General features: G+C 39.2%; 1 protein-coding gene across 10 annotated transcripts in view; it reads right to left on the bottom strand.

Annotated features, from left to right (window-relative positions):
* The window catches only part of BLTP1 (bridge-like lipid transfer protein family member 1), an 87,550-nt gene that overhangs the window by 32,962 nt on the left and 31,162 nt on the right, over positions 1 to 23,426 (bottom strand). For 9 of the 10 annotated variants that reach the window (XM_059843725.1, XM_059843727.1, XM_059843732.1 and 6 more), the window contains 26 exons: positions 21,140 to 21,367; positions 20,413 to 20,550; positions 19,974 to 20,150; positions 18,181 to 18,309; positions 17,886 to 18,005; positions 16,034 to 16,311; positions 15,673 to 15,923; positions 14,975 to 15,233; positions 13,739 to 14,582; positions 12,881 to 12,951; positions 12,219 to 12,392; positions 11,823 to 11,943; positions 10,857 to 11,003; positions 10,387 to 10,514; positions 10,072 to 10,274; positions 8,463 to 8,660; positions 7,606 to 7,817; positions 7,217 to 7,368; positions 6,203 to 6,353; positions 5,243 to 5,395; positions 3,772 to 4,012; positions 3,006 to 3,154; positions 2,359 to 2,578; positions 1,571 to 1,729; positions 396 to 571; positions 129 to 304 (listed from right to left, as the gene is read on the bottom strand). In XM_059843725.1, coding sequence (XP_059699708.1) covers positions 129 to 304; positions 396 to 571; positions 1,571 to 1,729; positions 2,359 to 2,578; positions 3,006 to 3,154; positions 3,772 to 4,012; positions 5,243 to 5,395; positions 6,203 to 6,353; positions 7,217 to 7,368; positions 7,606 to 7,817; positions 8,463 to 8,660; positions 10,072 to 10,274; positions 10,387 to 10,514; positions 10,857 to 11,003; positions 11,823 to 11,943; positions 12,219 to 12,392; positions 12,881 to 12,951; positions 13,739 to 14,582; positions 14,975 to 15,233; positions 15,673 to 15,923; positions 16,034 to 16,311; positions 17,886 to 18,005; positions 18,181 to 18,309; positions 19,974 to 20,150; positions 20,413 to 20,550; positions 21,140 to 21,367 — 5,255 coding nt within the window. The remainder of the gene's footprint in view (positions 1 to 128; positions 305 to 395; positions 572 to 1,570; positions 1,730 to 2,358; positions 2,579 to 3,005; positions 3,155 to 3,771; positions 4,013 to 5,242; positions 5,396 to 6,202; positions 6,354 to 7,216; positions 7,369 to 7,605; positions 7,818 to 8,462; positions 8,661 to 10,071; positions 10,275 to 10,386; positions 10,515 to 10,856; positions 11,004 to 11,822; positions 11,944 to 12,218; positions 12,393 to 12,880; positions 12,952 to 13,738; positions 14,583 to 14,974; positions 15,234 to 15,672; positions 15,924 to 16,033; positions 16,312 to 17,885; positions 18,006 to 18,180; positions 18,310 to 19,973; positions 20,151 to 20,412; positions 20,551 to 21,139; positions 21,368 to 23,426) is intronic. The other variant, XM_059843728.1, reaches the window with a different exon arrangement.

Below are 23,426 nucleotides of genomic sequence, written 5' to 3'. Positions count from 1 at the left end.
AATGAAAGATTAGAAAAATAAATTGCTGCTCCTTATCCTATTAAAGTGCTTTGGAAAACTGTCACCACACAAAACGCCTAATTTCTGTTCTTTAGCCAATACACATGTTTTTAAATCTCTCATCATACCTTCGGGCTCGCTTGCTTTTCCTCTCCTTGGCTGTGTCTGAATCAACAATATCTGCTCTGAGGCAGTCCAGAGTTCCTGAGAAAGAGAGGTACTCCCCAAAGTACATCCTGTAGCACAGGGGCATCGCATCCTGAGACTGAATCCCCGTGTAACTTAGCAGAGGTTTGAAAACAACCTACAAAACAAAACCCACTCATTTAGTTACCAAAGGCCTTGATCATTCCCACACTCCTGCTCACCATTTGGTGATGTGCAACCCCAGTTACCTGTGCATCTGCCAGCTGGACAGCAGGAAAGCCCTGGTTGCCCTCTTCTACTCCTGCAATGTCATCCTGGCTGGTGCTGTGCTGCGAGTGGGTGCCATCCAGGGTGTTCTGGTCGCTGGACAGAACTGTGTTGAAGTCTGAAGCAGAGGGGATAGTAGGAAGATTGGGTGCCACACCTGGAAAATAAATACCCATGGAACACTAACACCACAGCAAATCTTACCACCACTGACTTGATAAATTCAGCAAGATTATTTACACAGATAAACAAGCCACAGTGAAGTCTGTAACCTCACAAAGGTGGCATTCAGGATAAAGAAACAGCCTGATATTGCTGGAACAGGTAGAGCTCATCCAATTCAAATTTGGAAAAAGGTCTTTCTGCAGAGAAACACATTCCAGTTTACACAGGAGGCTCAACAGTTCAGCAATATGTACAGCACAATGATGTTTGTAAGATCAGACTGTTGGTTCAATACTAACAACAAACTAAGACAACTTCTTATTGCCTAAGATTAATACAGCACAGTTGAAGGAGTGCTAACAGAAAAAAGATTCCAGTGTAGTGTTAGTGAAAAAGAAAATTAAGACAGAGATTGAAAAATCTGAATCATGACAGGCCAAGAAGAAAAATGAATGAGCTGCAATAAATTGTTACATCTGGTTCTTTAATACACCTATGACTTTCAGAAATAGATGATTTTTTTTAATTCCCTTACACCAGTTAACCCATTCCTAAATTACTTTCAAAACGCATGTTTAGTCTCAAAATTGAACTGAGAAAGAGCAAGGATTCCAATGCACAAATCACAAAAAAAGCATATGCAAATTAGATCAGAAATAGCCAACAAAACCAAGGAACTCAGCAACAGAAGATGATTTTATGGCTTAAGTTCTGGCAGCCACACATGGCTTTGGCAGCTACACTGACAGCTCCAAATGCAAGAAACAGCTAAATTTTTGGAGGCAGGGTGAGGGAAAAGCAAACAACAGTTTTGCTTAAATCCCATCTTTTCCTTTCCCAGGTTGCTGCGAAGTTCCACAAGTAATACTTTGAACCAATTAAGTGCTGCTGACCATAAATCACTCTCTCAATCACTTTCAGTCAAAAAGTGGCAAAACACAGGCACAGCCAACCCAGAACCACCTGGAACTCAGCTGCAAATTAGCAATACCTGTTGGAAGGCTGTTGTGCCCAGACTTGGTGGCTGGACTTTCCTGCACGACACTTCCCCTGTTGCCCACGGCGTTGGACATCCAGTTATAGAAACTCACAGAGGAGGGCTCAGACAGCAAAGGGTGCTCAGACAACATGTCTGTGGCCACAGTGTTTCCTGTGCAGGAAAAGCAGAAACTTCAGCATTTCTTGCATCCAAGTCAGCAAAAACAAGGAACATGGCAACATTTCACTGCCAATACCTATGAACTATAAAAATAAACCTAATTCTTGAGGTTTATTCCACTAAATTATGTGTGAAACAGCACTATGTTGCTCTACACATGGCTTTGCACTTCCTCATCTCTACCATTAATTAGAAGAAAGGAGTCGTGAAGAAACCAAAATACCTTTTTTTCTGAACAATATTTCAGTCCCTGACAGCAAAGGAGAGAGGTTTTAGAGAAAATACAGTATCAAATACAGTATGTAATTTACATATTAAGAAAAACTGATAACAATACACTGAAAAATAACACAGAGCATATAAACACTTGAATGTTTCAAGCTTCTAAAATATTTGTTGAAAATAAAGATTTTCATCAACCATTACTCAAAGTCTTCAGTTTACCATATGCAAACTATGTTACTGAAATATTCGTTTCAGCTCTCTTTTTGAGCTACTTACAAGGCCAAGAAAAATCAAATGCAATATGGTTATTTCCTTATTCATTCAAAGAGACTTGAAAATTATGCTACATCATACCTGTTTATGCTACATTATACTTTTTTTATGCTACATCCTACCTGTTCTTGTTAAAGAACTACTTTTAACTGCAGTTGAGCTTCTTTGAGGAGTCCCTTCCAACAGATTGTGCAGGCTAGGAAAGCTCCCAGTGAGATAGCTGAGCAGGCTTTCCTTCCTTGGGCTTTCCCTGACTCCCATTCCAGAGCGGCCAACGTGCACTGGTGAATCCGTAGCTGTGTCTCCACTGGTGTAACTCAGGGAATGATATGGATGGATGCCCTGTGAGCAGAAAACAAATGAATGAGTGAAGTACTGTGGAAACTGCAAAAACAAAGCAACATTTGGCCTGAATATAAGGCTGGAACACAATAATTTTACTACAAGTTACTGGAGAGCCTTGTCAGTCTTTGATTTTGTGTCATGACAGTTACATCTTTCTTTGTGCTGCCATAAATAAAAGATCAAAGGTTGCAAAGGTTAGGGCACGTTCTTAAACGATGCATGTGAAGTTAATTGGCAAGAAAACAATAAACAGATGAAGAGTATAGACCAACTGCTGGAGCATCCTTTTTGTAAGGTCAGGAGCACACCTTCCATGTGCTACGCTTACTTTTTGCATACATTTATCCATCTGCAGCTACAGAACTGCTCCTGAACAGGCCAGCTACAGCCCCCTTTGCCCTGGGGCCCAGCCCTGTGCACTCACCTTGATTTTCAGCACAGAATCGCTGTGAGTGTGAGTCTTGGACAGCTTCCTCATGATCTCAGCACCAGTGACAGGCCCGGAGGAGGCGCTGGCAGGGGGAGGGCGATTGGCTGTTCCTTCCAGCAGCATCGTGTGCTCGCTCACCGTGGCTGCACCCAAGCAAACACTTGTCCTCAGACAGATTTGGAGAATCAAGATTATCTATCACCAGGCACATTTATCTACAAGCAGTCATGAACTTCCAAGTGCTGGCACACACCTATGCAGTGCTGTCTGATTTATAGACAAATAAGAACAACTCAGACGGGGGTGTGCTGAGTTTTGTTCAATAATCCAAGTGTTTCTGCTTAATCAAAGCATATTTTGAGAGAAGGGGGCAAAAACTTCCATTATACTGTATGATTACATACGAGTTTCTCACACAAACATCTTTGCTCTCTTAAAGCTGCTAACTGCTGCCTGGCTTTTAATTGAAAGGTAGCAAATAATTAAATTGATTTATTTTGTGCAGGAAGAAACAAGACAAAAGATGTGAAGAAAGAGAGGTCTCCTGTTTTGTTTTTCCCTGAACAAGCACTAGTATTGTATTACTATAATTATCACTGTTAGCAGCACCTTCAGAATGAAGGTGATACAAAAAAAGAAGCTTGATAATTCTTAAAAGTAGACTATAATGTGTAAAGCATTATAAGTAAAAAAGATAGAAATGTCTGAGAGGAGCTGCTTGCCTCTATAAATCTATATGGAGATGATTACATGAAAATACCTGCATCAAATTCAAACTCTGCTCCGTCAGCACTCGTGTCACTCTGAAGGCCCCCTCCACTGTCCAATCCAAGGCCATCCTCATGCTCATGGCAGGCATTTGGCTGCAGTTTCATTGGCTGGGTTGGTCTGTGCAAGCTGACTCCTTTGAAGGCTGGGGTGACCACAATGAACTTCATCCACTGCCTTGCTAAGGCAACCAGACCTTTCTTTAAGGTCACTAAGGCAGGAAGACCATCACTCTTCAAATAAAGAAAAACATTAAAAATTAATATCACAGCATTTTAAAGTAAACTGGAGAGAGAAAAAGTCAAAGCTCTCTTAAATCTCTATATTTAAGAAGCTTATGACAAACATGCTGGCACCATAACATATCAAGCAAGAAGCCAAGGAACTGAGAGATAAAAATTACAGCTTCATTGAACACAGTAAATACATTTATCTACATGACCTGAGGATCTAGCCCAAGAGGCCAAAAATAAACAACAGAAAGCAGGTTTGTTAAATATGAAGCTAAAAGCACTTGATTAAAATCAGGCTCTGAGCTATGGGCTAAGATTCATAGCAACTCTGTACAAACAGAACTGAAATTAAAGAGATTGTTTTTTCAATTGTTCATAAGCAGTGTTTTAGGAACATAAATTTGAGGCCAAATATAGGGATTGTTTTGATTACATCACTGAATTGTCCTAAAGAAAACAAAAGCTTGGCATTTTGACCACAAATCAAACTGTGCTATTTGTGCCACAAACTGTGTAATTCCTGATCACTGAATATGCTGAAAACCAAAGTGCTTAAATCTGACAGCTGTGGAATTGGATTATGAAAATGACACAAAATCAGGAATAAACTCTCCTTCCTTCTGCCTGATGTTTGTTCAAATAACTATTTCCCACTACAATCTAGATATTAACATTCTAAAGCCATCAAGAAAAATATTAGATTCTTAAACCCTAAAGTTTGTACAATTCTAGTTCCTTCCTTGAACTGTCTGCATTACCCCAGTGTTTCTAGAAGACATGAAAGCTAATTCCAAGGAGAGAATTTGGAATGAACTAACCTGTTCATGCACTTATCTCAATAATCGAGACTCATTAAATTTGAAAACCACGAGAAATGAAATTTTATAAAAAGGCCATTGAAATATGATAGGGAGGGAATTAAATTTGATAAAAAAAAGCCATATACAGTTTTAAAGGCATGCCTTGTTGGTTTATGATCTCAAATATTTACTAATAAAATAAATTAATAAACATTATGCATATATACAGGTCATAACAAAAATAGCAGATATCAAAGAAAATGAAATGAGAGAAACAATATCTACTTATCACTTTAAAGATGCATATGAGTCTGGGTTATATCTTCTTGTTTGTTACCCTTCCTCAAATTGTTGCCAAATTTAAAATATTAGAATTGGCATATTTGAAACACAAGGACTGAGATATTTCCAGTTTTCCAGGGTAACTCACCATAGTGGCATCCTCAATAACGGAGTAATTTGCTTGATGAAGGTAATGGTGCAATATATTACAGAGTAAACAGGAGGGATTTTCTTGCAAGAAACGAGCCACTTTGGTAAGCCTGTTGTACTTGCTTCTCAGAGGGAAGTGCACACTTTTATTCTAGATTAAAATAAAAACATTTTCATCATCAATGACAAGATTTCATCTACGAGACAAACTTCTGACCTAATTCTGAACTTCTGCAACAAGGATGTGCCTCATGGGTACCCATCTTATTTTAAATACTGCATGTGAAAACTAATTCTGGATGCATATATTTCTTTGTATCAAGCAACAAAAGAAAATTTAAAATTTTCTATTTCAATGGATTCAAATTGCAGGCCTTATAAATTTGCATCTGGACTAACAGACATATATGCAAAGCTAGCTGCAATTTTTGAAGAAACAGTTTATTCCTAGTCAAAGACAAAACAGACACTTCTTAAAATTTGGTTTAATGCTAGAAAGAGAGTAGGAAGAAGAAACAAGAAGGGAGGTAGGAATAAGAGATTGCTGCAAAGGATGATTTTTGAGCAGAGCAGAAAATCAGCATCACACTTAGGTCATCCATGTCACTATGCAAGAGGATCTCAGCGTGGGTATCACGTCCAAATCTTCCCACTAGATGGTGCCAATCCAACCACCAGCAAGCAAAAATACTTCATAAAATATACCAGGCACTACAGCCATACCTCTTACTCTTATTTTATCTGGAGATACACTCCTGTTAGAAGCATGAGACTCGCCTCTGAAATTCAGACTGTGTACAAAAATCACAACTTTTGTGAACCCTTGTGACCAATTCCAAAGGCTCACAAGATATGCTCTAAGTTTGACAGTGAAAGCATTCAGAATTGCAAGAGCTATATATTACCTATCTCACTGTCCTGTTCTGACATGCTCATGGATTTTATAAAGGTCACTTACCTCTAGAGCTTCTGTCATAATGCACCCCATAACAGCACAGATACGCAGGGTTCCTTCGGTTTCCAGCTTATTTAAGGAGGACTTCACTTGATCAATGGGAACAAGCCAAGCACCAACTGCAGGTGTTGCAGTGCTCAGGAGGTTCAGCTGCCTGTGAAGACAAATAAAGAGAAAGGGTGTTCAAAGGCAGCAGCAGCAATGAGCAGGATTTTCTGATGCTGTTATGAAGGACAGTCAATTAGGTGGGACATTGATGCAGAGTAATAAACACAGACTTACTGCCGAGAAAACAAGATCTGTCCAAAAGTACCTGAGGCAATTTCTGTTTCACTCACTCACACACTCATGATTCTTCCCACTTTTGCTACTGCTATTCCTTCCTTTTCCCATTTGTATTCCCTACTGAAATAATATACTTGGAAATTCTCATCACTGACTGAATCCTACTTTAAGGGTAACATGTCATGAAGGACTTTTGCTAAAGGGCTGAGGCAAGAGTACCAACAGAGTATTTTCTAACTTATGGCTCTATACTGACAGACTGAAATATTTGGCTTATGCTACATACATGATGTGAAAAACTATCTTAGAAATACACATCTAGAACTTTATGGTGCATGGCAGTCAGGTCATGCACCATATCAGGTTGAATACCAAAAGCTCTGAGCTGTTCTCTTCACTGGCATCTCACCTACTCAAAACAAACAACTTCCCCTGCCTTTCTCCCTCATATATTTCCATCTCACCAGAAGTTCTTAGTGAGGGCTTTTTGTTTCATTTGGCTTTTTGACTCTTCCTTTTTTCTTCTTTTAATGACATCTAACTAAGAATTTTCTAGCAGCACTTCCACAGAAAACACAACAGTAGAAAACTGAAGCAAGTCTTACTGTGATATACACAAACTCAAAATTATAATTTCCAAAGCTTCAAACTCCATTCAGAACCTACCAAATACAAATGCAATTTAACAAAGCAGAACTGTCATTTTCCTTCTTATATCAGGTAAAATTATACCTTGAATATATATGGGCTGGGGAGCGCACATTGGTGGGAGCTGCAAAACTAAACCAAATTTCTTTGATTGTCAACTTCATGCTGCAGGAGTCAGGGGGAGGAGGCATCAAAGGGATATCTTTTTTCAGATCATCTGATTCAACACCTTCATCCTTCAAAAACAAGGAATCATGAAGTTAGAAGGGAAATTGTCTTCCAAAATTATTACACTGAAAGGCATTAACATACCATACATGCTCATAATTTTTTTTTCCACAGGCATTTAGGCAAAGCAAAATAAATTAATACTGTTCACTAATCCTCCCAAGGGACTCTGCAGAAAGCTGGGAAGTTTAGTGTCTAAGCAAAGAGGATGAGTGACTAATGATTTCTACCCAGTTTGAACACACCTGCTCATCTGAAACAGAATTTCCATTAATATCTGAAGAGGGACTTATTCTGTCACAAGGGAGGTTATCTTCAGACACATCAGTGTTGTAGCCACTGCCAGTAGGGGAATCTGAAGAGTTGTTTGATGCAAGCAATCCACCTCTCTCTGTGTCTCTTGATTTGCCCATGACTCCAAATGTGTTATACAGCACTGCCCCAGACTGTCTTCCCCCTGTAAAAATACCCAGACTGTAAAGGTTGGCAGCACATCAACAGCTCTAAGTTATGGCCCACAGAGAAGATCTGTGCTTAAGCAGAAAAATACACATGATTTTGGTTAAACAAGATGCATTACCATTTCATTCAACAACTTATCACTACAATTTTGAGCTTCTGATCCTTTTGAGCATCTACCACAGGCAGATAAAGAGTACTCACATAAAGACTTTTTAAATATTATTCTCTGAAGAAAAAAAGTAACTCTGATGATAGAACACACATGTATACTGTGGGGTTTTTTTTATTTTTTGTAACTAGCTTTCCCCTCCCAGAGCAAAACTCTGGCTCTATAATGCACTTCCTGTAGATAAGGTGAGGATATGAGTGATGAGTGAATGCATCAGTTTCAACCTTAAGTTCAGAAACTGACTAAACCAGTTTATATGAAATTATTTCATACACTAATATTAGTGATACTTAGAACTAAAAATGTCTTTATTGTATAACCTATGAAATTTATTTACCACAGACATGTACCACTCAGCATCACCCAGATTCAACAATTTCTAATCAAATAATTGCTAAGCCAGAAAACCTAACAACAGAATTGTCAGTCATCTCATAAAACAAAACAATATACAGCCTTTAAAAGTTTTACCTTTTATAGTTAAATTTTCAATTCCACACTCAAACATTATCCAACCCCACTTCTCTTGACTAGGACCAATTCGAGCTACATCTGGAACAGCTTGTTGATCTGTTTCATCCACAAAAGTGAACTCATCCAACTCTTCCAACGTAAAAAGAACTTTGGATTTCCCAAAAGGAATGGCTGTTATTGCACAAGTTCCAATATCTGTGAAAATAAATAGATAAATAAATATTTTCTACTTTGCTCCAAAATGGAAAAACTTTACAACTTTCAAAATCTCTCTGAAGTTCAAAGTGTTTTGTGGGAGTTATCCCTTTAGTATTCCTCAAACAAGAGAGGGAAAAAAAAAAAGAAAGAACAAGTTTAGATTTGAAACACAAGCAAGAAAAAAGCACAAAAAGATGGTAAAAAAGCCTTGCTCCTGGTCTGTTAATATGGGTAGGAAAATTTTTAAATCTGAAAAAAAAAAACCAAAACAAGGACTGAGAAACATGTGAAATCATTTTATACATAAATGTCAAATACCTCAGGAAAAGAACTGCACTGAGTCACATGATATCCCTTCTAATCCTTGCTCCCTGCCTCCAACTTGTAACTGCACCCACTCTGGAAGTAAACATGAGATGCTAAGATCCTTAGAAAGGCTCTTCTCAAACCTTTTAAGCAGAAGATGATGACATTTCTTGGTTAGAACCCCAAAATTGGCCCTCTTGAATGTCCATAGCATACCTGACACAGGGCACTTCTGCCAAGATTCACAACTAACTATCCATAACTAAGGAAAAAGGGAGGTAACCATTGCACTGTTCTCTGGTTTTGTTTTCCCCCAATTTCATTTGCTCACTCATCTTTGCACAGCAGTGGGATTTTCTGTTGTTTGTTTATTTATTGTGTATTTTTTAATCATCCTGGCTTTACAGAGTACTTCCTCATGTCTAAAGACTCCAATTGCTTATGGAACGGCGTGAAAACTGGTGTAGATTCCATCAAAATTGAAGCAGTTTAACAAAAACTGCCTCTACTTTTGGTCATCTTTTCCTGGTTAGTTTTTCCAGGATCAGGAGTTAGAGCAAAATTTAACTCATAGCTTCTTGAAGGCATTTCCTTAACACAAAGAACAAGGAAGTCAATTGGGTAGATCTCATTTTCAGCTTTAGAGTTGTTACAGTTAAAAATCTACAGGTTGTCATGCTGAAATTTCTGGCACAACAGGCACATTATTGAAAGTGTGAGAATGTAGTAAGAAAGCAAATAAGTGTCATTCATTCCCTGCAAAAGGTGACAAGAAATGGTAGCTGAGAAGAGATTAGCTGGGAGGAAGGGAGCTCAGGCCTCAAATTCCAGCAGGGCAGGTCAGTATTTACAGGGCAACACATTTGCCACACAAACTGCTTACAAGTTTGTCTTGACAGCTTTTAGTTTGCCTAAACTTAAATCTAGCAGTTAGTGGAATGATAATTCATGCCAAACTTCTTTTTCAAGTATCTGCAAAAGCTCTGGGTGCAAGTAGCTTATTATCCATGTTGATAAAAAACCAAACTACAAGATCAAGACCAACTGTAACTACTGGCTTCTATTAAAACGGACATTTCCACATGTTAATATTGTTCAATACCTGTTGTATCAAGACCTCTAAGCTGTCCATGAACACGATGGATGTTCAATTTAGCAGCAATTTCTTTTCCTTTTTCTGCTCCAGAGTTGGATCTCAGCGAGCCAGAAGACTGGGGCTGCATTTTGCTGGTTTGGATGTAACGATCAAACGTGACAGAATTCCTCCCAGCTTCTGCATTGTTCGAAGTCTCCTCAACTATACCCCTTCACAATATCAGGGAGGAAAAAACCAATCAGCAAACCTCAAGATAAACAAAAACAATCACATGAAGCATGTCTGAGGTTGATGACAAACAGTGACATGTACTGTTCTCACCTGTTCATACGAACTTGAGTAGCAATTCTATCAAAACACAAAGCTACTAGGGAAACGTGAGTCACAGTTTTGCTGGAAGAAACTCCTGGGGATTCATCCACAGATGCTTGTAGCAAACACAGGTTCACCTGCACCCAGAATTCCATCAAAGAGTAAAGACATTTAGAAAAGCATGTTACATTTATCACTAATTTCTGATAGAACCTTGTCTTACACTTAGAGCAAAAAGAAAAATAAAACCGTGACACCCAGAACATAAAGACATGGCAGCCAGTTACCCCTATGGTGGTTGATATTTAGCTACTGCATCTCTATCATCATAAAATTAAGCAGTTCCAAAATTCAAAACTTCAGTTCTCTAGCACAAATGCACAGCTTCACTTCAGCTTTTGGGGAACAAACAGGGATCCAAAATAAGGGCCATTTTGTGAGGCAGTTTTCCACTGATAAGCTTGAAAAAAAGTTGTTACCTTTGGAACTGTAACATTGGCCTGAAGACCTTTAATTGTCACATTATCCTGCTTAAGTGAGAGATTGGTCTGTGCTGGTCCCTGGTTTGTTGTTCCTGTTGTAGTGGTGTCTATTTTTGTTCCTCTGATGTCTTGCTTCGAAGACAACTTGAAGAGGGGAGAAAAATAATTTATTATCACAAACTCAAGAGTTGCTGAGCTCAGGAGTAACAGGATATTTTATTAGCATTGAAGCTGAAAGAGATTCTGACTTTATTTTAGGCAATTTACCGTGATTTCCAGAATAAGGGCTGCAGCACATAGAGGTACAGGAGGTCTAAAACCATGAGGGCAGCAGTGCCATTCTGCAGTACACTTTACCAACCAGATTTCAGCTGGAAGTTTGAATTCTACACATCTAAGTTATATAAAACAACTTACTATGAAGCAAATTATTAGTGTCCACTACAATGTGAAGTCTAAGAAATCATAAAAAATAAATATGGTCATTACTTTGGACAGAAAGAACACCTAATTCTGTAGAACTACCACACAATTCTATTTAAGTTAAATTAATTTTTTAAGGTCTCAGATGAACTGCAAAAAAAAAAGCCCACAGGCACTTTCACAGCTCTCCCTAACTACTATAAAATAATAAGTAACATCTCACTGAGATCAATGTAATACTTAAGAATACCAGCTACAGTAATTTCAAAGAATAGAATGTGTGATTTCATCTGATATAAATTACTCTAGTACATCCAAAACAGAAAAACTTCAATCCTCTAAAAGATTTCTGGACAGTCAAAGACAATATGTAAGAGTTGATTATGAAAATGCATTCCAAAGTATGCATTCCAAAATAAAATAGCTATTACTTTAGCTGTTATATCACAAAACACTAAATTCAGTTAAAGCATTTTGTACATAAGATACAGAAAAGAGCATTCTCTCGAATCCATGTAGATTTCCTTGTTTTTTCCTCACATTTTCTGAGAAGCTGGTCTTGCTGTTCTGCACAGCATCCCTCAGCACTTTGCAGTGCAGGTCATCCACGATTGCTGCCGGGTGCCGGGAGCTGGCACAGTGCACCATGGCCTCGATGTACCTGCGAGGGGAAAAGAGCCACAAGAGACCACTGAAACTCCCAGTTTCACCATCAGCCACGTGTAATTAACACTACAGAGGAAAAACAAGCACTGACAGACACAAAGGGCACTTCCCATTCTTCCAGCCACCTCATAGGAAATGCAGAATGACATCCGGCGGGCAGCAGGCCCTGCTGTTCCAACAGCCATGCTATTCAATCCTTCTACCTAAGCCTTTGCTGAACAGAACAGCTGTGATTTCAGACAATTTTTAGTACCATCAAAGTGAAATTACCTATCCAGTGCCTCTGCTACAAGAGGGGTCAGAACTACATCTACAGTTCCTTTTACTTCCACGATGGCCGTTGTCCGTGTCTGGAAGACCGGGTGATCCAACGTCCATTCCTCTGTTATTGTTTCATCATCTGTGTTCTCTGCAGACTTCTTATCCAAGGGAGTGTAAGGTGTGCTAGACAAGGCAAACACACATCAATGATCAGGCCTTGCAAAAACAAATGCAAAAGTGTTCTGGTATCATTTGAACTCTAAATGAGACCCACAGAACAGCAGGTTTCTTCTACCATACATCTTAGAAAGTACAAAAATATAATCCCAGGGTAAGCCCCCCATCCCAAATTCATGTTAAGCTTCTGGAAATGAAATGGACACTTGCCATTAGCACCTCCAAATTCATCTAAATGAAATCACCATTCGTAATCTTGAAAATGCACATGTGAGATAATTTAATGCTTGCACTATGTACTTTCTGTTTGACCAAACCCAAATATTTCATAATAGAATGACCTGTTCTGAAATAGATCTGGTACTGAAAGCTACTGCTGTAAATCAAATTTTGAAAGGGCTAGTGGGAGCCAAAATATTTCAGAAAAGGATCATGAAAATCCTGCTCTTGAAATATATGCTAATAATGTAGCATACATTATGTGTTCAACTTACTTAGATGTTGATCCTGTAAGCTGCATGCCTCTGTCCAGTAATGAATTCGCTGTGAGACCCTGTTTAACAATCTAAGATAAAAGTGCAATGAAGTTTATTACATTCCTTCCATATATGATAAAAATCCCAACCAAGGGATCTCAAAAAATTCCCCTTAAAGCTGTTTTTGTTCAAAGAACACTTAGAAACAGATTCTCCAATATAGGATACAGGAACTCCTAGGCTTGCTTTTTAAATTCCTTGAAAAATCAGATTACAGAGCTTTTACATAAACATTGATTTATTGCTTTTAAAACCTCCATCAAATACTAATCTACCTAAGGTTTGCATCAACACAAACCTTTTCTACAAAATGATAACAAATTCAATTCCAGAGCTCAAACACCTGTTTCATATGAAGTAATTTCCATTATTTTTCATATATTTCAGTTCAGCTCCTTCCTTAAGCATGTATGCTCAGGTCACTTTAAAAAAAAAAATCATTTCCTAAATCTGAGTTGCAATTTAATTTTGAAATACAGCACTGAGAGCCTGAATTATACTTTATCAGTATTAAACATACTGCTATTGCAGTTCTGTATAATGTATTTTAAACAAAACTCACATTAACGTCCTCCAGCTGCATATCATTCAATAGACAGCATTTTTAAGTGCAACAATGATAATTCAGAATACACATCCACAGAATTCTAACTCCTTTTTTTGCCCACAACCTTCCAGCCACTCAGCCCCATGGTCTGAAGTCAGTAACTTAAGGTTTAACTAAAGAAATTTCAAGTTTCTTGTAGCTTATTCACACAACTGGTACTAAGTTATTTTGTATTCTTACTCCTTTCTCTACTCCTCCATCTTCCATACCTTAAAAGTTGGGACAGAGAGCTGCTCAAAGGACGAGGAACTTTCTTCACTCGTTGGTGTGTCAAGGTCTAAAGGGCGATGCAATGAGGATTTGGAAGTTCTTTTGTTAGTTGGGTGCTTTACTGACCAGTTGATCACCTGGAACTGTGTCAGGTAATTTTGGTAACATGCCATTACAGGCTGCTGGGAAGTGATTTGCTCCCGTTCCACAGTCTTCTCAGAGTCCAGGACGTACATGTTCTCAGCGTGCTCATCATCTCCTCCCAGAGCTGAAACAAAAGAAGCCTGGGAAGGATGAGTCTTAATTGGCAACGTTTTCATGTCTTGACTGATTTCTCTGTGGATTGTGCTTGTTAAGGGTCCTTCCACGCTGTGATAAATAGACCCCCTACTGTATTCAGCTTTCTGAGCTTGCTTTTTTCTCTTCTTCCTCCCTGGATAGGTCCCCGGACCTTCATCGCTGCTTATTGGCTCAAACTCTTCTGCAGCTGAAAAATAAGCCTCGCTATCCGCCATGGACATGCTGGAATCCATGGAGCGGTACTGGTGGAAGGAGTTGGAATCTGCTGAGGGCGTGTAGGGGAAGGAGCCAAAGCTCCTCCTCTGCTTTGGGGAGTCCAGGACGTTCTCGTCGCTGCGGGACACGTCGCTGCTGAACTGCACTCCCACGGGCACGGGCTGCTTGTCCCCGTAGAACGCCGCCGTCAGGCTCTTGGTGCTGCCCAGCCGCGTGGAGCACACGGACGCCTGTCTCTTCAGGGGGGACCTCATGGGGGACTGGCCCACCGGCCTCTCCTGGGGACCAGGGGATGCAGGCCGGCCCTCTGCCCCCTCCACCGTGACACTGGGAACAGAAATAAACACAACACTTGCTTATTTCAGTGCTAATGCATCTCTTCCTGCACTGTGGCAGCTGTCAAATGCACCAGTGATTCTGTGGCTCTCTATTAACATAGCCATTATTTTCTTATGGATGCATACTGAACTCTGCCACTTGTCTACATACAGAGGATGGAAAACGAAACTTTTAACAGCAAGTGCTGGTATCTTTACATGCTGGATTTTCTACCTTCCTCAGGTAACCATCCCCTATTAGGGGTCCAAATTGGCTTTCAAATAGGAAACACATTTCAGCAGCACCATTAACACTTGAAAAATTGCTAAATCCAAGGCTTTTCTTACATCTTAGAGCATTGAAGAGTTGAATGATATGCCTACCCAGACAAGACTACTAACCTTCCATGAGCATCATCCCTTTTTGCATTGGGCAGGAACTCCTTCTGTCCCATGTGATCCTCAGCAGTGGATGAGGGGCTGTCCTTCTCCCCTGCAAGCAAGGGCAGGGCAGCACTGGAGCTGCTGGTTTCCTCTGAAGAGGAGGAGGAGCTGTGGGAGCGCAGCGGCACTTGGAGGCTCAGGTGTTGTGCTTTCCTTTCCACTTCTATCCCCACAGATCTGCAGTCCCAGTCTTTTCTTTTGACACCATTTGCTTTACCTAGGATCAGAGAAGGAAAAGAAAAAGTTTATATCTCATAACACAACTGCAGTGGACTCTTCCCTGCCTACTGAAATAAAAATTGTTATTAAACAAAAGCCCTAGTTTTGAAATGCATGCACATACTAGCACGTTCTCCTGACTAAAATTAATAAAATCATGTCAGCAGAACATCAGATTGTCTCAGTTGGCTGCCTTCTATATAATTAGAACAAGTCAAAAATCTTCTTTTTACTCAGCAAGGAGGTGCATGTCAGTATAAAAATCCAGCATATGAAAGCTTTCTCAAGCTCTGCCTGCTCTTAGAAGGGGTCAGGCCACAAGAGCACAAGCAGTTGTACTTCATTAATCAGATTCAAATACACTACAAATAGCAAAACATTAAGAAATTATACTTTTGGGCAAAATAGAGTAAAAATACAGTACAGTGCATTCTCACCATCTAAAATTTTAGGAATCTCCTTAGTGATTATCCATTCTCCTGGCTGCAGTAAAGACTGCCCATAAAACATATCAGATTCTGCACTTGTGCTTGAGAAAGCAGAGCTGCTTGAAGGTGTCAGTTCCTCAAGTTTGAAGAAATCCAGTCCCGTTAAGGTGCCACCAAAGAACCGACAGCCACCGAGGCAGCCGCACTTGTTCTTGCTTCTCTTATTTCTCAAATTATCATCAGGCCACAAAAACCACAACCTACAAAAGGAAGAAGAGCAGAAAACAAAACAAAAACATGACCATGCTGAAGCTCAGTGAAAGCAAGATGAATGAATATCCCTCTCACCTCCCTGGACCACATGGCTCACCTCTTGGTCCGGTTATCGTGCGTTTCCAAGAAATGCCTCTGCACCTCGTGTTTAGATGGATGATCTGCAGCTAAAGCAATGTCAGCAGTGATGAGGCCCAGGTTGACAGAGCCAGCTTCCAGCCAGTATGCCCGCCTCAGTATTGGCTGGAGGCCAGTTCTGCAGTTGTTCACCTGCTCGACGTACTGCCTGAGCTGCAGGTCCTGGATGGCAGCGCTGAGGCCTTCCCCCACAGACTGGTTGTGGAGGTTGCAGTTTGCAATGCGTATGGCACCCATCTGCAAACAGGATTTAAACAGGAACTCTGACTATTTGCCAGTGAAGCAAAGGAAGAGTGGCCTTAAACCAGTTAACACATCCCAAACTACAGCCCAAAAAGATCTCAGTAAAATTCTCCCTGGGGAAGCAGTTTTATTTGCAAGTCAGCACACACACAAAAGAAGGCAAGCTTAGAAATTAATCTCAGACACTTTTTACCTAACAAAAAAAAAATTACTTAGAAACATCCTTTTGTAAACAAAACAGAAAACAACTGTCAATAGACATTGTCATGAAACTTTAAAAAACTTGAAGCATCAACTTCTTCACTGTCATCTAAAACACAAAAAATTTGAATCACTCAAACTTGTTTAGTCCTCAGACTTCACAGAATCTGAAGACACTGGATCAGATTTCCTGAATAGCTTGAGTCCTCTCTAAAATGTCACCATGAAGCACCTGAAACTTCAGATGGAGTTTGCAAAATCTAAACCAAGAAAAGCTTAAAGATAACCCAGCCATAGAAGAGCTGGGTTAATATTAAATTATTGTTTCTCATCTCTGTCACAGATTATAAAGGAAATCTTTGGTTTTTTTTATTTGAATGAAACACATACAGGATATAATTTTCTAGAGTGGTTCAGGTTATTAAGCTGCCTTTGAAAATACTGCCATTCATATTTATGCCTACAGACATTGTTAATATTTATGATGGCGCTTTTTAATATTGGATTCAAAAGAATTTGGAGGCTCAAACATATTTTTTTACTGCCACAGGGCAGCAAGCCATTCAAATGATGAGATATCACGTCATTAAAAAAATGTTTAAAATAATTACCAGTGCCCTTTAGTTAGATTCTTGCTCATAATGTGAAGCTGTGCCCAAAACTTATTATAAGTCTACCATTTAAAACTGCATTTATTAACTAACAGCACAATTACTACTCAGTTATGTCAGCACAGCAGTTTTCTTCTTTGCTGTTGTTACCATACCTCAACTGTATCTGAACCCATATTTTGCTACACTGAATAAATTATTCCTTTTTTTTCCTGTGCAGTAGGATAATGGAGAGAATATCAGCTCTTCTCTGCACAGCCCTTTTTGAACAGAGGATTCAGTCAGGCAGTGGCACAAACACTTCTCCCTTCTCTACCAAAGATACATCTCAATTCACACAAGAGGACCGTGAGTTATCCAGCACTGACTTGTGCATGACCCATATCAATCATTTCCATTTGCTGAACTATTAATTCACAGCACAAGTTATCAACTCTCAGGTACAAACACTGAGGTTTATATTACCCGGACCGTTCTAAATTATTTTATACCAACCCTGCAGCTTCCATTTTTATTTTGGGAGACACATACTCCTCCTTATATTTGCCAACATAATTAATGGAATTGTTAAATAGAAGCCAAATTGATCTACTCCTGGCCCAGCCCATGATGACTTTTTATCGCTTAAAGTTTTAGAAATTCTGCTTAATCCATTGCATGCAAGCAAGCCATCAATGCAGGCAGACATTCTATCAAAAAGTACAGATATCTCTATTGACAAAGTATTTTAATTGCTGTTAAGAGAACTATTTTTACCTTGATATTGGTGGCACAGCCATGTTCTACCACATAGAGATCTGCTCCATCCATGGCTAAGCGTGTCATCGTGTACTTTAAGTCATCTGATGTTGGGCATGGCCCAGGCACGGAGTTTGTCTGAAGAAAAAGGGAAAAGAAAGAATAAAGGAAAAAAACCATATAAACATCTATTAGGAGCTTAATTCGGGCTGAGCCTTTTATTTATGTTCTGGTAACATGAAGGGTGGATTCCTGAAGTGTTCCAGAGAACCTGTGCATGTCCAGTGAGCAGCAGGGATGGATGACAAGGTACCTTTGGGTCACAGAAGCGGCGGTCGATGCCGTGCTGGCACAGGATGACGGATTTGGGCCTCTCCAGCTCAAACTCCCGGCACACCACGTGGAACACAAAGGTCTGCCCCCATTCCAAAAGGCAGGCGAGCTGTAAGCAAACAACAGCATCCATCACCACCCACACAAAATGGACTTGTGGCATTCCATGGAGAGCAGAGAACAACCCCAAAGGCTGGGGTGTGAGCAGGAGGCTTCAGCACACCCTCCTGGCTGCACACCTTCCTGCTACTCAAGGCTGATTTTTATTCTTGTGTGTGCCACAATATGCAAGTCTGTATTTTCTCATGGAAAAGCACGGTGACATGAAACAATTTCCTATATTATTTCTTAATAAAAGGCAGCAGCTTTTGCTCCTACAGTCAGCTGAGAACTTCATTGTAAAGACAGAGCTCCCCCAACTTTATCACAAAGAATAGCTCAAGGTACTTCATTACCATTCATAATTTAAATGTCAGATTTGCTTCTATAAAAGCAACAAAGTTACATTTCGATAGCACAGGAGGAAACTGGCTCAACAAAACACTGCTGATTCTTGCTAGACCTAGTAATTAGCCTATTGTTGATTTAAGTCTTTTATATAGTTAGCTCGCTTATAAAGGAAATGATTCATGACTGTCTGTCTCTGTTATGAGAAGGAAATGGGTTTTCTTTGGCTTGCCAAAGGAAAGGGCACTTAAAATCAGCAGTAATTTGAATGAATTTAATCTAGCTATGACTCTCCTGCACAAAATCTCTCCTCCTCCGTTCAGTGTAGTCCCTTCACAAATTCTTGCAATACATCACACTATGGAAGGAAAAAAGCCAATGAACCTGAAACAGCAAATTCAAGCACTGACAACTAAAAAAAAAAGTACAATTGCATACAATTGAGAATGGCTTCATAAGGCAGAAAATCCTTTAGTTGCATTAAGCCTTAAGAAATGTTCTTTAACCTTGGAGTACTTTGAATCAACAAAGTTGAATTTTGAATCATAGAGCAGTGGTGCAAATCCTACAGATCATCTAAATCAGTGACAGCATTTTGGGATGTACCACCACAAACGTCTTTATATGCAGCAAGAAAACACCTATTCTTCTAGATTTACTAAACTTGCTTGTATACCTTATTTTATTTGCTGCAGAAGTCTCCCAATTAAGTATGTGCTTAATCCTAGAAAACAATACCAATTTTTAGAGGAACCAGAAGATGTAGAAGTGTCTTAAATTTTAAATCTTTAAAGCAAATAGTAACTACTAAATAGAATGGGTGGACTTTTCTTGTGCCTCTGAATACACTGGCAAAACAACCCTCCTTTAAAGATATGGCAGACCACAGCAGAAATAAATCAGAATGATCTGCCAATTGTACAGTTGGAGTCATTCACCTAGGTGGAAAGACAAATGTAACATAAACAGCAAAATTAAAAGGGGTTAGTGCTAAGACTGACCTAACAAAGTGCAATACTGGGAAAGCAAATGATGTTCCAGTGAGACCAAGGAGTACAACTTATGCAGTGAGCAGCTACTCCTGAGGCCTCTCCCTACTACACTCCCACAAATTATCTCATTTGCCTCTTACTCTAAAACATCACTCTGACAATGGTTCATTTGGCATCTCCTGTCCCTTTACAGAAATTATTGGATTTTAAAGCTATAAAGTAAAGGTTACTTCAGGCACAGATCACACCCTTTCCAGAAATCCACACTGTGCCTGTTCTAGAAGGAAGAAGGAGGACAATACTTCAGTACTTCAGATTGGTTTTTGGATGGTACCTGTGGTGCTGTCACTTTGGCTGTGAGGCTTCCAGCCTGCACATCTATCAGCCAGGCATATTCCAAAGTGTCACTTCCCAGGGGCAGCCCTTCTGCAGAAAACATGGCGTGGGCACGGAGCTGCAGGCCCGACAGGCTGATGTGACCCTCCCGGAGCACCTCGTCCACTGCAGGGCGCTGCCAAGGACAAGGAGGTGAGAGGCAATTCTTGGAAAAGAGGCAACACTAGCTTAATTTAATCCTGTTTATTTTACTGACAAGGTGACAAAAAAAATCTGGACAAAAATAAAGATTTTTACAAAATACGCATCAGATTTTTCTTACATTCGCAAGCCTTAATAAAACCTTTGCACAACAAGAAAATTTCTATCAAAAAGGAAATCAATTTTAAAATCAACACAACTTCCACAATACAGCCACACAAACACTGACTGACTACCTGGTAATTGTCACTCAGAAACAGATTCACTGGAGACAATACAAGCTGAAGCATAGTTTCTCTAAACCCTTTCTTCATCTCGAAACACAGCCTCTCCAAGAAAGCTGTAGGGCAGTCTGGACCATCTGGACTGCAATGCTGAAATTAAAGATAAACACATCTGTTGCAGAACCTCAAAGTACATAACATGGTTGCAACTTTACTATCAGCTGCAAACCTGTGAGCAGGAAGTATGCTGACTTTCCTCTTAGTGGATAGTCAAGAAGAAGATTCTGCAACTTCAAAAACCTTTTGACAACTGCATAAACAGTAATTCAAAAAGATGTGTGTGAACCCAATGTTATATCTGGATTTTTTATTCTGGGGCTCCCTCATAAATCAAGAGCATAGAGCAGACTGCACCATTATAAGAAAAATTTATTAATCAGCAGAGAAATTGTAATGGTCAATCAAAAATATAACACAAATCAAGTTCTGGGAATAACAAACATATTAAAAAATTATCCAGTTCTGCCTCCCAAATAAGCAAAATAAATCCTGTGTCAAAGCTGTTTAGATAGCCACAGTTTCAGCAGAGAGTATCTACACATTTTGGTATGTATGCTTACATTTTGGTAAGTACCACAGCAACTAAATATTCCAGGCAGTTAAATGTGGTTCCAGATTGTGAAACTAAAAAAAAATAAATTACATGAAGCAAATTCTTTTATTATTAGCAAGTACTTACCACTGGCAATCTCCCATGCACTTTGTACAAATTTACAAGCACAGTGATATCCCATGGGCGTAAAGTAAGAGGGTGAACAGGCTTGACTGAAATTTCATTTTCTTTTCTGTCATTTTCCACTCCTACAGCTGTCCAGCCAGAGCTTGAGGATGTTGACAGGGACAAAACAGGGCTTGAAATGACCTCTTCAAAGTCAGTGTACATGTCATCTTCCCCAAAATAATTTTCCTAGGAAAAAGAGTTATGATCACATGGAAAACAAATGAAAAACATGCAGGCAATGAATTGAAATACAAAACAAATCTTCTGGTTTTAATCCTCCCTAAAATAAGTGGCATAGCTATAACCTACAGCTAAAGGAACATAGATACTTAATTTTATGAAAAGTGGATAGCTTAAATGTGCAAATTTAGGCATTGTGCTTTGCAGAAAACGATGGCAGCTCTGTAGTTCTCACAGCACTGGTATTTGAAATAACATTCAACACAAGTAACTGAAATACTATAATGACACTTTTAAACAGATTTTGTGCTTTTAAAGACACATTACAGAGTAAGAACACAAAACACATCCTGCAGGAAGTCACCCTCCTTCAACTTTCTGAATCTTTTTTTCAACAGGCTTAGAAGTCTTAACCATGCTTCTAAAATATTAGGTCATAAACATTTCTTGCTCGGGTCTAAAAGCCACCTTGTGTCTAAGCAAATCCTCTTCAGTTATCTAAGGCCAAAGTACACTGCCAAATTCTACTGGGAAACAGAGAATCCATCAGGTTTCTGGCAATCTATCCCATCTTCTCCCTTAAAAGAAAAGCTAAACTCTCAAGAAGAATTTTCTTGCAGTGATTTTTAACAAGGCAGACCCAGCAGAGGGTGGTAGGTGCTCCAGTAACTCACTCCAGACAACTCCTGCTGTGAATCATTCATTTCCAGACAGTAAACCCTTAGCAGGGTGTGCTGCACCAAAAAACTACCTCCCAAGATTGGAAGGCTTAACAAAGCTGCAGGGACAATGTGTGTGCAGGGATCTCTACACCATGTATTAAAAAAGATCAAGGAAAACAAACTGAACACAACCACAAGTCAGGAAAACAAACATAAAAAAAGCCCTCCCAGAAATCTTTCAAAATATGATCCCAGCACAGCTGGACTAAAAGTTCTAAACAGAGTCCCAAAAATGCTAAAAAGAGCAATATATGCACATTTTCACAAACAAGCTATTAATCAAAAATTTTTCTTGAGAATTAGAATAGAAAAGCTAAATTTCACGTGAGAAATCCGCACCTAAATATGAAATCATCACAGAAGAAGGGATCTAATGCAGCACTGTTTCCATTTATCTCCAGAGGCAAAAAGCACTGAAATGGTGCTGCTTTGCTTGAAAAGCCAGAACTCCCCCATGAATTTATGGGCTTCAAAAAGAGGGTTCAGTAAACAATTCAAACATGGCTTCATTTGCTCTGTACCAGGAGAAATCAAGTCTTCAAGATGCAGTACTGGCCTAATTTAAATCCTATTTATTTTATTGACAACATGAAAAAATAATGAGCATATTTGCAAGTCCTGTACTCTACAAGACAGTATTTTCTGCTGTTCCTTGTTTACACGCTATATTTTATAGAAGTTAATGAAAATTACTGTTTCAGTGAGTCCTTATATTGATCACCTGTCTCACAGAATCCCTCAACCTCTGCTCCAAAATGCCAGCCTTCAGAAGCATTACCTTAACCTAGATCTGCACAGGTTGAAACAGATGTTCAGAGAAAAACAAACCAGCAAAAACCCACCAAAAAAAGAAACCCCAAAACCACACACACAAAAAAAAAAAAAAAAAAAAAAAAAAAAAAAAAAAAACCAAACAAAAACAAAACAAAAAAAACACCACAAAAAATCAAGCAAACTCCAAGCATTTTGCTGTTAGTTAAACAGAATTGACACATTCAACTGCCTTGGCTTTTGTTACCACAAGGGAGGGTGAGCGAGATGGGAAGGAATTAAACTTAGACACCCTAAAAAAATCAGTCATGGAAGAGAAGACAGCAAAAAAAACAAACACACATTCTAAAGCATAATAGATTAATGTCAAGAAAAGGATGCATAATCCTTCTTAAATATTTACTGAGGAAGCTTTTTAAATTAAGCTTATTCCCCAGTCCCTTCCATGATCCCAACTCCAGAAATGTCATGGAATCCAGCTAAGAAAAACAATACACAACAAAAGCATGGGTTCTGGTAAAACTCTGCATAAAAATTGGAGTTTAGATAAGCTCTAGTCACAATCATGGAAT

Source organism: Haemorhous mexicanus, chromosome 4 (assembly GCF_027477595.1).
Source record: "Haemorhous mexicanus isolate bHaeMex1 chromosome 4, bHaeMex1.pri, whole genome shotgun sequence".
NCBI classification, from domain to species: Eukaryota; Metazoa; Chordata; class Aves; order Passeriformes; family Fringillidae; genus Haemorhous; species Haemorhous mexicanus.
This window is presented reverse-complemented; position numbering and strand designations above follow the sequence as displayed.